The sequence below is a fragment of the Dipodomys spectabilis genome, unplaced genomic scaffold (genome assembly GCF_019054845.1).
Source record: "Dipodomys spectabilis isolate Male_0828 unplaced genomic scaffold, ASM1905484v1 ptg000095l, whole genome shotgun sequence".
Lineage (NCBI taxonomy): Eukaryota > Metazoa > Chordata > Mammalia > Rodentia > Heteromyidae > Dipodomys > Dipodomys spectabilis.
In genome coordinates, this window is record NW_024870772.1 from 23,716,779 (window position 1) to 23,731,316 (window position 14,538).

General features: G+C 40.9%; 1 protein-coding gene across 2 annotated transcripts in view; it reads left to right on the forward strand.

Moving 5' to 3' along the window:
- Cysltr2 (cysteinyl leukotriene receptor 2) overlaps positions 1-14,538 on the forward strand; it is a 30,460-nt gene that overhangs the window by 12,394 nt on the left and 3,528 nt on the right. Inside the window, exons 2-3 of one of the 2 annotated variants that reach the window (XM_042685515.1) lie at positions 6,656-6,762; positions 12,772-13,815. In XM_042685515.1, coding sequence (XP_042541449.1) covers positions 12,782-13,804 — 1,023 coding nt within the window. In that variant the 5' untranslated portion in view covers positions 6,656-6,762; positions 12,772-12,781 and the 3' untranslated portion in view covers positions 13,805-13,815. The remainder of the gene's footprint in view (positions 1-6,655; positions 6,763-12,771; positions 13,816-14,538) is intronic. The other variant, XM_042685514.1, reaches the window with a different exon arrangement.

Below are 14,538 nucleotides of genomic sequence, written 5' to 3' on the forward strand. Positions count from 1 at the left end.
AAGGCAAATGGGAGGAAATAGTACGCATTGGGTGTGGTACTCACCAACCATAGTTTTGTAACCGAGCATTCCAAACCACATGTCAGATCTATCCACTCTAATATATCATATAAAGGGACAAGTTTGTGGTGGAGGCCAGAAAAAGATTTATTCCATGGTATAGGCACGTCGTGTGAAGAGGCCAAGTAATTAGCAGTCTGGCCCATCTTTCGGGTACAGATAAGAGCTTTAAGTTTCAATAGGAGAAACACTGGGGCAGAGAGACAAGACAAGTACACATAGTCCAGCAGTCCTAGGCAAAGTATGGTCTGGCTATCATTATCTCAGCTCTGGCTCTGTAGGCCTTCCAGAGAGTTGTCATTGCTGTCATCACTTGAAGGGAGTGCTCTGGTTCCCAGGAGGTGACAAATCCTGTCTCAGGATGCAGAGGTATCATTGGAGCTCACTGTCCTCCGCTGGGGTGGTCTGCTCTGGGAGGCGCTGCAGCAGCATTGCTTGGAAGTGGCCTTGCTCCTTTGTGATGATGATGGTATCCATCAGTCCTGTCCTTCCTGGAACTCACTTTAGTTGCAGGGCCATGAGACACTGGAAGCAGGAGACCAAGCTTTCCCCCTGCTAGTAGTTATTCTTTGGACACATGCAGGCTCAGTGTCAACAGTTGGTGCTTTTCAGCAAACGCAGTTTCTAAGTACCTGTTTGAAGCAGCCATTGGGCAGCTTGGAATATATTCTTTTTTTGGGGGGGGGTCCGGTTGTGGGGCCTGAACTCTGGGCCTGGGCACTGTCCCTCAGCTCTTCACCTCAAGGCTAGAGCTCTACCACTTGAGCTACAGTGCCACTTCTGGCTTTTTTCTTTTTTTCTTATGAGGAATGGAACCCAGGGCCTCATGCATGCAAGGCAAGTGCTCTACCACTGAGCCACCTTCCCAGCCCGGAATATATTCTTCATGGATAAGAATCGACTCCCCAAACGTTCTACTAGAACATGGTTCTTGTGTAGGAAGTTTGAAGAGAGAAGTACACTATTAAAAACATGTGAAGGAGATGATCTATAGGAGTGAAAAATCAAGAGTAAGAATCAAGGTATCTCCAGGGAAAAAGGAGCAGGCATACATAGAACTTTTCTCAGTAGCACACCCTTTGCAGCAGCCACAGAACTTGAGACTATCCTCTCCTCTTTGTGGTTACTTTCTCAACTGCTACTCCTTTATCAGCTTTTTGCCACTGGGCTTCCACTGGGCAGCTCAGATCACTGATAATCATCTCTTGCTACATTCTCTGGTGCTCTTCATCCCAATCTACCACTCCTTCTGCCTTAAAGCTGTTTTCCATTTGCCCACATGGCCTTGCATTCTTCATTCACCTTTTACCTTTGAGCGTGTGGCTGGCCTTTCTCCATCTCCTTTCCAGCTTCCCTGTTCTCTCCTTAATTGTTGATGCTTCCCGTTTTTGCAGCCCCGTGTGAACTCACCCATTCTCTGTCTTCAGCTTCTACCTAGGACTGATGGTCCCAGACTCATCAGGTTAACCCAGCTCCTCATATCTGTTTACAATGAGACATTACTATTTGCTTGTCACATAAACACTTCAAATTCCAAATGCCCCAAATGAAACTCCTCATCTCATTGTTTTAATTTTGCTATCTATCTATCTATCTATCTATCTATCTATCTATCTATCTATCTATCTATCTATCTATCTATCTATCTATCTATCTATCTATCTATCTATCTATCTATCTATCTATCTATCCATCCATCCATCCATCCATCCATCCATCCATCCATCCATCCATCCATCCATCCATCCATCCATCCATCCATCCATCTATCTATCTATCTATCTATCTATCTATCTATCATGCCATTCCTAGGGCTTGAACTCAGGGCTGAAGTGCTGTTCCTGAGCTTCTTTGCTCATGGCTAGCACTCTACCACTTGAGCCACACTTCCACTTTAGCTTTTTTGCTGATTAATTGGAGTGAGTACAGTGCATTTCTCCCTGTTCTCTCTTTTATAGTGTAAATAATAGATCTATTATTATATATAATATATTATATAATTGGAGATAAGAAGTCTAATGGATTTTCCTGCCCTGGATGGCTTCAGACCAGAATCCTCAGATTGCAGCCTCTTGTATAGCTAAGATTTACAGATGTGAGGCACCAGCACCTGGCCTTCTCCCTTGTTTTGTGGTGCACTTATTTAGAGGTTATGAATTGAAGTACAGTGAGCTGCTAGAAGAAATGCACTTTCCAAGAGCCCTTGGGCAGGGAAGACTGAGCAGTTTTAAGTGAGGAGCAATGAAGGGGGTCTAATGCACTTGGTCAGTGAAGGGTTCTGATAATAGTTTTCCAGGAAGATTTCCTTTTTCTTCCTTTCTTTTTAAAAATGAAACTTCATCTTTAGTAAAACTGCTACAGAGAGAGCATGAAGTTATATATTTTAGTTACTGAAAATTGAAATTTATTGTTCAGCCAGTTGCTGGTGGCTCACACTTGTAATCCTAGCTACTCAGGAAGAAGCTGAGGTCTGAGGATTGAGGTGAGAAGCTGGTCTGGGCATGAAAGTCCATAAGACTCTTAATTAAAAAAAATTGTTATGATAAAATTAATGTATAGAGGGTCTGTAAGAGACTTTTATCTCCAGTTACTACCTAAAAGCTGGAAGTGGAGCTGTGGCTCAAGTGATAGAGCACTAGCCTTGAGCAAACTAAGCTCAGGGATAGCACCCAGTACCAGGAGGATTTTCACTGTGGGAGTCAGTAGTCCTAGAGGCAGGGGCCAAGCAGAAGGCTAGGCATGGTAGCTAGCAGCAACAAGAGAGGCTTCTGGCATTGTAGGTGTATTGATTGTCCCCTTCTGACAGCCTTCTTCTGCAGGGCTGCTCTGCACAAAAAAAATCCCATCATAAATTTCTTGTAAAGATGATGTGTACCACACCCACCTCTGTTCTTCAAAAGGCTACCCGCTCTTTAGCAGTTCACCGCATTAGAGCAGCTGGCTACTAGCATGTTGCTCACTGCTGTTCTGCATCAGTGTGTTGCTGTGTGTGTCTGAGGCAATATATTGAGCATGTTGGTTCTTCCAGGACTCTGTGGACAGGACACAGGTCCACATGGAAGGGCTGAAAGTGGGCATACCTGTGCGTATAAAGTCACTGTTAATGAAAGGGGCCGTCTGGGGCTGAAGAAGATCCCAAGCCAAGACAAAAACAATCCCATGAGAATGCATCCAAACATAGTCTTCCTAAGAATAGATAAAAATAACTTCTGAGAAGTTTTGAATAGTGCCAACATTCATGTAGGCTCATTCATATTCATCAGCGTGTAGCTGGTCATGTAGCATGCTGGGTTTTCTTTAGAACTCAGACATGGAATCTCCATCCTCAATGGCTGTTCCCAGTTGGTTCTTTGTTAACTACTGAAGCTCTTTTCTGAGCTTCATCTCACAACAGTCAGAGCCATACATGCTCATAACTTCTTCCACTGGGGCAGTGGGAATTTTGCAGCCAGATAATTTCCCAGTTTTTCTTGAATTTCTCTCTTCATAGATTTCTCCTGATAGTTATAGCCACATCTAACAAGTAGGGTTTTCTTTTTACAAATTTAATGAATTGATTATTTTTTTTAGTGCCAGTCCTGGGGCTTGAACTCAGGGTGCTGTCCTTGACCTTTTGTGCTCAAGGATAATGCTCTATTATTGGAGCCACAGCTCCACTTCCAGCTTTTTGGGGGTTAACTACAGATAAAAGTCTCATGGTCTTTCCTGCCCAGGCTGGCTTCAAACTTGATCCTCACAACTCAGCCTCCTGAGTAGCTAGGATTACAAGCCTGAGCTGTCAGCTCATAAAAATAATAAATTAATAATTTTATTATTAAGCAGTTTTAGAAAGAGGTTATAATTCCCTATGTCAGGTTATAAGTACAATTCATCTTGATCAATACTACTCCTTTCATTGGTCTCCTCCACGTTTCCCTTTTTCATCCCTACCCTCAAGTTACATAGTTCATTTTTTATAGTATATAATGACCTCTTCTCTTTTCTACTTTTTTGATAGTCTAATGAAAGGCTGGAGTGCAGTAATCAAATATATTTTACATGGGTGGGAAAGAACAATGGGAATATTTAGAAAGTTTATCAAGAGAAAATGTCTAGCTAAATGGAATTTAGCTAGCTAATGGAATGTGCACTAGCCCTCCTTCTCAATGCTCAGTCCTCCCACCCCAGCGGCTTTTAGCTCCATCATATTTCTAAGAAACATGATTGTGTATGTTTTTTTTTTTGATTGCGTATTTTCTTTCCTTAGTTTTTCAGGGAATAAGATGCTCTTGATATCCTGTCCCCAGCTTCTGGGCTATCCCCTCTGGGGCAGCCTGACAGTCACTGATCACATTGACTCCATCTCACCCCTAGCCAGCCCCTATGGGGCTTATGAATTTCATTGAGAAGGGCAGCTTGCGGGGGGTGGGGGGGAAAAGTCAGGACCCATCCCTGGACTCTTTCCTCACAAGGGTGTGGCAAGACTTCCCACACACTGTCTGTTGCAGATGCTGGCGGAAAATCTCTTATTACAGGCAGGGTAAGATATTCAATAGACAATGGTCATTGGAAATGATGGTAGTAGGGGACTCAGAAAGGAGTTTCATGGAGCAGGTAGACCCACAAAAGACCTGGCCACAGGAACTCCTCATGCTGTGGGGAAGAAGGTAGTACTTCTGGGAAAGATCAGTCTACAAAGCAGTCTACAATGGTAGCAGAGGACTTTGTCATACTAGCGTTTGAACTCAGGACCTTTTGCTTGCTAAGCAGGAGCACTACCATGTGAGCCATGCTTCCAGCCTCAGCAGAGGACTTTGGAACTGAGAGAGGCTTGGTTAGGACAAGCAGGTTCTGAGTTTTTTTTTTTAATTTTTTAATTTTTTCATGGGCCTGAACTCTGGGCCTGGGCGCTGTCCCTCAGCTCTTCAGCTCAAGGCTAGCACTTTACCATTTGAGCCACAGCACCACTTCTGGCTTTTTTTTTTCCTGTTTATGTGGTGCTGAGGAATCGAACCCAGGGCCTCATGCATGCAAGGCAAGTGCTCTACCACTGAGCCATCTTCCCAGCCCCGGTTCTGAGTTTTAGAGTGCACAAGCCAACCCTAGACAAAGCCTTGAGCACAGAGTCTGACCAGGGCTTCTGGAATAGGCGTGCATAGTCTTTCATGAGTTGGGAGCCAAATACCTGGAGTAAGAGAGAAGCCTAATTATAGAATTGAGGCACTGCGTCAGGATGAAATCAACAACAAGGGTAACAACAAGTCACAGTCTTCCTCTTCCTGGGGTTGGAGTTAGTTCCAGGCCCCACAGGGGCTGGCTAAGAGTGGCATGGAGTCAATGTCATCTGTGACTGTCAGCCTGTCCCAGTTATAGGGAGGGGATAACCATAGAAGCTAGGGGCAGGATATCCATTCCCTCCCTTGTGTAACCTACCAACCTCTCCACAAAATAGATGCTTTGTATCCCTGCTGTGGTTAGAATTCTGTCCCCCTAAATAGTTGAAGACCTAACCCCAGGTACATTTGAAGGTGGATTTATTTGAAAAGAGAATTAAATGATTTGGACTATAAATACATTTTCTGAATATTTGGAAATATATAATTTTTTTGGGGGGTCCGGTTGTGGGGCCTGAACTCTGGGCCTGGGCGCTGTCCCTCAGCTCTTCAGCTCAAGGCTAGCACTCTACCACTTGAGCCACAGTGCCACTTCCGGCTTTTTTTCTTTTTGCTTATGTGCTGAGGAATTGAACCCAGAGCCTCATGCATATAAGGCAAGCGCTCTACCACTGAGCCACCTTCCCAGCCCTGGAAATATATAATTTAAGATGAGATCATAATAGGTAAGGTATGCCCTAAAGAAGACAACACACCCACACACACACACCCACCCCCCCCCCCCCCACACACACACCCCACACACAACTGGAAAAAAACACGAGACTGGAGTGATGTGACTGACAGCCAAGGGATGCCAGGGGCTGCTGGTAACTACCAGAAGCCCTTGAGAGAAGAGGTGTGAGAGGCGTATTCCTTCTTGCATTTAAAGAAAGTGATCCTGCTGCTGACAACTTGATTTCTGATTTGGAGCCCTCAGACCTCTTAAGAGCACAGAATTCTATTGTTTTAAGTCACCCATTTGGAGTGTTTTCCTAAAGTATCCCTAAGGACTTCGTACAATCTCCATGTCTTCAAATTAAGTAAGAAATGCCCAGAAACGTTAATTCCCACCCCTCCAACAGTAAGTGCTTTGAGCCCTCTGACTCCACAAAGTGTCACCCCACGTTTCTCTACTCTCTTCCTGGTTGATCTAGTGCACCAGGAATAGGGTGGAATTCCTTTCTTTTCTGTCAAATAGTATTCTGGATAGATTCCTAAGTCACAGCATGTAGAACATTAGTCTGGGAGATGTTAAAATGTGCTAACGTGCAAAACCAAATGTCATAGTCAAAAAGTGGAGAGAAATTCTGCCTCAATTCTGCCTAAAATTAGGCCCCATGGATCTTTAAAAAGGCATTAGAAGAGAGAGAGAGAGAGGGGGGGGGGAGAGGGGAGGAGGAGGAGGAGAAGAGAGAGAGAGAAAGAGAGAGAGAGAGATAACTAAACCTTTTCTTTTGCAGAGAATCTCTTGGGATTCACATTCTGTGGAAGACCATTTAGGAAACAAGTCCTGAATTAAACAAACAAAAACACCTTTTAAAAACATTACTTTCATAAAATCATTTTGGTAAGTTACATCTTCACATGGGTCTAAAGGAAAATAAAAAAAACATTCTGGCTGTGTCAGAACTGTATTTATAGAAAAATCTCTTGAATTAGGGTTAAATGAATGCTCTACTGTTTCTTTTACTTTTCAGATCATTATGTGCATGCCCAGGGTCAGTGTCTTCTAGTCAAAGGTCATTATGAACATATATATATGTAAATAAATAAATATATATATATTGCTAGTCTTTGGGGGCAGATATACTATGTCATTTAGTGGCGGACATTGCTGTAAGGCTTGTGATCCAGGAGATCATGTCTCCCCTAAGAGTTCTCTTCAGTAGCTTCTCTCTCATGTCTCTTGGCAGTTTCCTTGTATTCTCTGAGTGGCTCAGGATTCACTGAAGGGTAGTTTGGAACATCTCATTTGCAGAACTGAATTTGGGTAGGGAGGAATCAGAAGAGTTGTTCAAAGAAAAAAATATAAATCATAAGTATTTAGGATCAAACAGTAGTTATAGGTAACATAATAAAAACATATAGTTAAATAGATGATGATGATGATGATAATGATGATGATGATAATGATCATCATCATCATCATTATCATCATCATCATCATCAAGGCTACAATGTCAGCATACTTCTAGTGCCCACAAAAAAGAAAAACAGTCTAATAATTTTTCTTTCAGACATTTTGTCTGATCATCTGGACTAGATCTTCCTAGAATATGCCTATAAAAAGCAAATAACTCTTTTGATAAGATAACATTTATTCCTAGACCATAAAAAGAGAGGAGGAGGATGGGGAGAAAAAGTGACTGGTTTTAGATGAATATGAAATTAATGCTGAAAAAGCCCAAGTATATTCCCTCTAAACAGAAAAGGAAGAAATTTAGTACACATAAATAGATTTGAAAATGTAACCTTTATGTTAAAATTGGATTGATCTCTTGACAATTTTATCAATTGGCTTAATTTAAGAGCCCAGAGAAATTCCTAAAGGATGGGTATCAAGGAAGAAGCTTCTGTATGTCCAACTCTCTCTCTCTCTCTCTCTCTCTCTCTCTCTCTCTCTCTCTCTCTCTCCCCCTCTCTCTCTCTCTCTGTCTTTGGTGCCAGTACTGGGGCTTGAACTCAGAGCCTGAGTTCAAGAATTTTTTGCTCAAGGTGGACACTGTACCAGTTAAGCCACACTTCCACTTCTGGCCTTTGGTGGTTAACTAGAGGTAAGAGTCTCACACGTTTTCTTGCTTGGGTTGGCTTTGAACCTCAAACCTCAGATCTCAGCCTTCTGTACAGCTAGGTTGACAGGTGTGAGCCACCTATACCTGCTATCTCTCCAGCTTTAAACAAAAATTTCTCTTTTAGTCTAACAAGACACTCTCTTCTTGGTTTCTCCGCTTTTTGTTCTAAAGTGCCTCTCGGGTGAGTAATCTCCATGTCACAGAGTCTCTCGAAGGTTGTCTCTGGGAGACTGCCATAAGGATAGCAGGAAGAGGGCCAAGGCTATCTTGAGGTGAGCCCTCAGAGCTGCAACAGTCTGTAAAGATGGCACTTGTCATCAGAGACTTTGTGCCTCTGGAGTTTGGACAAAACTCAGTTGTCTCCAATCAAAGCTAAGTGAAATAAAATAGTTCTCAGAAACCAGGTGCCAATGCCTATAGTCCTAACTGGTCAGGAGGCTGAGATCTGAGAATTCTCATTTGAAGCCAGCTCTGGAAGGAGCATCCATGAGACTCTTATTTCCACTTAACCACCACCAAAAAGCTGGGAGTAGAACTGGGACCCAAGGGGTAGAATGCCAGCCTTGAGTGGAAAACTAAAGGACAGCAACCAGGCAGTCTAACCTCCTTGTCTCCAAATAGTTCCCACAGTCACAAAGATAGGCCAGAGGGTGCCAAGTTAATCAAAAGGACACTGCATAGAATGCCAGTCCCGAGCTTTTAGCCACTGTGTGCAAGGCCTTTGCATGTTCATTTCCAGAAGGTAGGTGTGTGTGTGTGTGTGTAGGTGTGTGTATGTGTGTGTGTGTGTGTGTGTGAGATCACCCAGGGCTTTGTAGTCTTGAGAATTATGTTACCTGAAAGTGGGAGCATTTTACTTTTTTTCCTTTCTGGTTTGTGTGACTTTCATTTTCTTTTATTTTACTAGAAAGGATTATTAAGAGCACTGTGAGTGAGTGTCCTTGTATTGCTCCCAATCTTTGGGGAGAAAAGTCTTTTGCCATTTAGGACATTATCTGTAGGTTTTTTTTTTTTAATATACTCTTTCTCAAGTTGGAGAAATTCTCCTGTATTCCTCTCTATATGACAGTTTTGATCATGAATGAGTATAGAATTTGATATGTGATTTTTTGTATTGACTGACACAATCAATGTGGCTTTTCTTTTTCTAGTTAGATGCATTACATTTTTTGCTTTATGAATATTAAATCAGTTTTTCATCCATGGAATAAATATACTTGATAATGGTGTACCATTCTTTTTTAATATATTGATAAATTCCATTTGCTAATATTTTACATCTTTATTCATAAGGAGCACTGAATTATGGTCTTCTGTTTTATATTGTTTCATATTATCTTTTTTTTGGTTTTAGTATGAAAGTAATTAGAGTTTTATAGAATAAATTGGGAAGTGTACCCTCCTTTTCTAGTTTGGAGAGAGAATAGATGAAATTGATGTCAATTCTTATTTAAATAGTTGGTAGAATTCTCCAGTGAAACCATCTGAATATTTCTTTTTAGAGAGTATTAAGAATTTAATTGCGTTAATAGTCTAGTCAAATGATATGTTCCATTTTGGGCATTTTGAGATAGCTGTGTTATATGAGGCATTTGGCCATCTCATCTGAATTGTTAAGTTTATGATTATAAGGTTGTTCATAGCATTCTCTTATCATTCTATTTCTTTTACTAAAGATATCTTGTTTTCTTCCTGTTAATAATTTTTGACTGCTGTATTTTTAATTTGGTCATTCTTTCTAGAGGCCTATCCATTGTATTAATCTTTTCAAAAAACTAGTTTTTTCTTCAATTGTTCTATGTATTTTTTTGTTTTAAATTTCTTGACTTCTGCTCATCTTCATTATCTCCAACCTTGCTTTGGCTTGTTTTGTTATTTTTTTAAAAAGGTCCTGGAGATGGGAACTTGTATTATTAACTTGATGCTTATTTATTTTGTAATATATGCATTTAGTTTAATACAGCACTATTTTTACTGTGTCTCCTAAGTTTTGTTATATTGCATTTTTGTTTTCTCTTGAAGTTTCTTTTTTGGCCTATAGATAATTTAGAATTGTGTTGTTTCACTTCCAGATATTTGGAGATTTTCCTGTTATTCTTGCTGTTGATTGTGGTTAGAGAACAAACCCTATGTGATCTAAATTCTCTTAAACCTGTGTGGTTTATTTTGTGTTCACAAGATGTGGTTTATCTTGATATATGTTGAACAGAGTGTATTTTCACTTTAGTTGGAGGAAGTGTCCTGTCAATGTCAATTAGATATAGCTGATTTAGGGTGGTTTTAGTTTTCATGTATCCTTGCTGATTTTTTGACAATTTTCTCTAACAGTTGTTGAGAGAGGGTCTGAAAATGAGCAGCTATCTCCTCCCTCTTTCCCAACCTGTCTGCTTCCCTTTCTCTCTCTTTCCCTCCATCCTTTTTGCTCTCCCTTCTTACCTTCAGTTTTTGTTTAACATCTTTTGCAACTCTGTTGTTTGGTACATATTCATTTAGAGTTGATATGTCTTGGGTTGAGTATGCAGTTCAAGTGGTACAGCACCTACCTAGCAGAAACAAGGCCCTGAGTCCAAACCCCAGTTTTGCCAAAAGGAAAAAAAAAATAAAGGGAGAAAGGAAGAAAAGAATTAGTATGTTGCATATCTTGTCAGTAGACAAATTACTAAGATTTACTTTATCTTGTACTAATAGAACTCTTCTTGATTCCCTTTAATTGGAATGATATATATTTTTCATTCTTTTTCTTGTGGTTAAAGACTATTTAAGGTGAATTTCTTGTAAACCATTGTAGTTGGGTCTGGTTTTGTTTTTGTTTTTCATATTCTGGTCTGGTAACCTCTCTTTTAATTAATATATTTAGATTTAATCTAATTTTTAACATATTAGGGATATGCTTGTCATGTTATTATTACTTTTGGTTTATATTACCTGCTTTCTTTTTTCTTGCCTTCATGTTAGATCCTGCACTTAAAAAATTCCATTTTGGGGCTGGGAAGGTGGCTCAGTGGTAGAGCACTTGCTTTGCATGCCTGAGGCCCTGGGTTCAATTCCTCAGCACCACATAAGCAAAAAGAAAAAAAGCTGGAAGTGGTGCTGTGGCTCAAGTGGTAGAGCGCTAGCCTTGAGCTGAAGAGCTGAGGGACAGCGCCCAGGCCTAGAGTTCAGGCCCCATGACTGGACGCCTCCCCCCAAAAAAATTCCATTTTGAGCTGAGTGCTGGTGCTCATGCCTGTGATTCTATTAATGAGGCTGAGATCTGAGGATCACAGTCCAAAGAAACCCTGGCCAGAAAAATCCATGATACTCTTATCTCCAGTTAACTACTAAATAGCCAGAAGTGGAGCTGTGGCTCAAGTTGTAGAGCACTAGCTTTGAGCACAGAAGCTCATGGAGAGTGCCCAGGCCCTGAGTTCAATCACCAGGACTGGCAAACAAACAAACAAAAATTACATTTTGATTCATCAGCAGTTGTTGGTGACTATTTTTGCAGAGCTTTTTAGTTGATGCTTTAGGCATTATATTACAATGTAACATTATACAAACATTAATAAGTCCATTAGCCTCATCATTTTACCAGTTTAAATGAGATAAATAAACTTTAAGTCCCTTTACATCTCTTTATCTTCCCTCTTATAGAATGTAGTTATATTAAATAGATCACATTAAACATTTTTATTTAAACAGTTTTATTAAGCAGGTTTTCTTCAAACATATCTAAAATCATATTAGACAATATGATAGTTTTTATTTCAAACATCAAATCAAACACACACTTAAAAAGAGAAGGAGCTGGGCATCAGTGGCTTACATCTGCAATCCTAGCTACTCTGGGGATTGAGAGCATAGTTCAAAGCTAGCCTAGGCAGGAAAATCTGTGAGAGTCTTATCTGCAATTAACTACCAAATCTCCAATTAACACCAAATGGCATGGTGGCTTACAGTGGTAGAGCACTAGCCTTGAGCACAAAAGATAAGGGACAGTGCCTAGACTCTGAGTTTAAGCCCCAGGATACCCCCCCCCCCCGAAAAAAGCCCACTGTGTTGATGCATGTTTTTGCTTATTATATTTTTTCTTTTCTAATTTTTTTTTTGTCAGTCATAGGGCTTGAACTCTGGGCCTTCAGGTCTTCAGCTTAAGGCTAGGGCACTACCACTTGAATCACAGTACCACTTCTGGCTTTTTCTATTTATGTGGTACTGAGGAATTGAACCCAGGGCTTCATGCATACGAGGCAAGCACTCTACCACTGAGCCACCTTCCCAGCCCTGTTGTTGTTTAAATCAATTCCTTTCTGTTTAGGGAACATCCTTTCTATTGATCTGCTGTCAAAAAAAATTCTTAATTTTCTATCATCTAAAAATGACTTTATTTCTCTTTTATGCTCAAGAGATAGTTTTTTCTGGAGATAGAATTTTGTGTTGGAGAGGTTTTTTTTTTCCTCTAGTACTCAAAAATTGTCATACCACTTTTATCTATCTTCAGTAGTTTCTGGCAAGAAATCTTTTGTCAGTAGATTTAAGCTGCAGTATCCCAAGTTCAAAATTTCCCTGAATCTGAGGCTCAGATCCAGTCAAATAAATTACTGGTTAGCCTATATTTTCTAAATTAGAAAATGTATCATGAAATATAAAGTAATATGTAGTAAAGACTAAACCAAATAGTCTTCAACTCCTGTTTCAAAGAAAAAAAAATATTCCTCCTGGTTTCACTACCGCATACAAACATACAATCATGAACTGAAGAGAATTCACAGGTAACTTTTTGTGTTTGTTACTTTCTTTTGCAGAGAAAGAAACATGTCTTTACCTCTCTTCAGCTCCATGCCTGAAATGGAACCAAATGGAACCTTGAACAACAGCAACATGTACTGCACGATTGAAAACTTCAAGCAAGAATTTTACCCAATCATATATCCAATAATATTTATCTGGGGAGTCTTGGGAAATGGCTTTTCTGTATACATCTTCCTACAGCCTTATAAGAAGTCGACATCTGTGAATGTTTTCATGCTCAACCTCGCCATTTCAGATCTCTTGTTCACAATCACTCTGCCCTTTCGGGCTGACTACTATTTTAGAGGTTCTGACTGGAGATTTGGGGACCTGGCCTGCAGAATTATGTCTTATTCCTTGTATGTGAACATGTACACCAGCATTTACTTCCTAACTGTGCTGAGTGTGGTGCGTTTCCTGGCCACTGTCCACCCGCTTCAGCTCTTGCACCTCACCAGCATCAGGAGTGCCTGGATTCTCTGTGCCGTCATCTGGGCCTTCATCATGGCTTCCTCATCAGTGCTTCTGAAGAGTGGCTCTGAGAAGAAGGACAACATCACATCGTGTTTGGAACTGAATTCTCAAAAGCGTGAGAAGCTGCTGGTCATGAACCACATTGCCTTGGTGGTAGGCTTCCTGATACCATTCTTCACACTCACCACCTGTTACCTGCTGATCATTCGGGTCCTGTTAAAGGTAGAAATTCCAGAACTGGGCCTGCGGGCTTCGCACAGGAAAGCTCTGACCACCATCGTCATTGCCTTGATCATCTTCCTTTTGTGTTTCCTGCCTTATCACACACTGAGGACCCTCCACCTGGTCACGTGGCACAAGGACTCATGTGGGGACTGGCTGCATAAAGCTGTGGTCATCACATTGTCCTTGGCTGCTGCCAACTGCTGCTTCAATCCTTTCCTCTATTACTTTGCTGGGGAGAATTTCAAGGATAGATTAAAGGCTGTACTCAGTAAAGAACATCTACAGAAGGCAAAGATGAAGTTCAGACTTCCTATATGTATGTGGATGAAAACAGAAACAAGATTGTAAAGTGTTATTAGGTGAGGTTGTTCATACTTCTTTTTGTCTACCACTCACAGTCTCCAAATTATTATTATTATTGTCGGTTGTGGGTCTTGAACTCTGGGCCTGGGCGCTGTCCCTCAGCTCTTCAGCTCAAGGCGAGGGCTCTACCACTTGAGCCACGTGCTACTTCCAGTTTTCTGAGTGATTTATTGGAGGTAAGAGTCTCACAGGCTTTCCTTCCCTGGGTTAGCTTTGAACCGTGATCCTCAGATCTTAGCCTTCTGAGTAGCTAGGATTACAAGCGTGAGACCAGCGCCCAGCTTCAAATTATTTTGTGCTTGCATCATTCTCACAAGTATCGTCAACATTTAATTAACTTATGTCTTTTGTTAATAAGACAAATCTCAAGACATTTCACTAGGTATACCTTCTGTGTTTGAGTCTAACTGGGGAATAAATGAGGTAAAAATCTCTCTTAGAGTCTTGCATGCTGCAATATCCAGTTGGGAAAAAAAATACCTCGAGTGCAGCTTTCTTTTTATCAGATTCTGTAGGAGACAGCGGTCCATCAGGGCATTCTAAATTCTTAAAATTAAGACAATCGACAACGTCCTCAGTTTCTCAATCTCTCCTTTCCTATTAAATCCCTTGAGATCCAGCCAGTTAACAACCCAGCTGGAGGCCCTAGTGCAGATAAGAAGAACATCTTAAGAACCCAGAGAGTCTTGAAGGTTAAAAAAATGGCTGCCCTAGCTGGG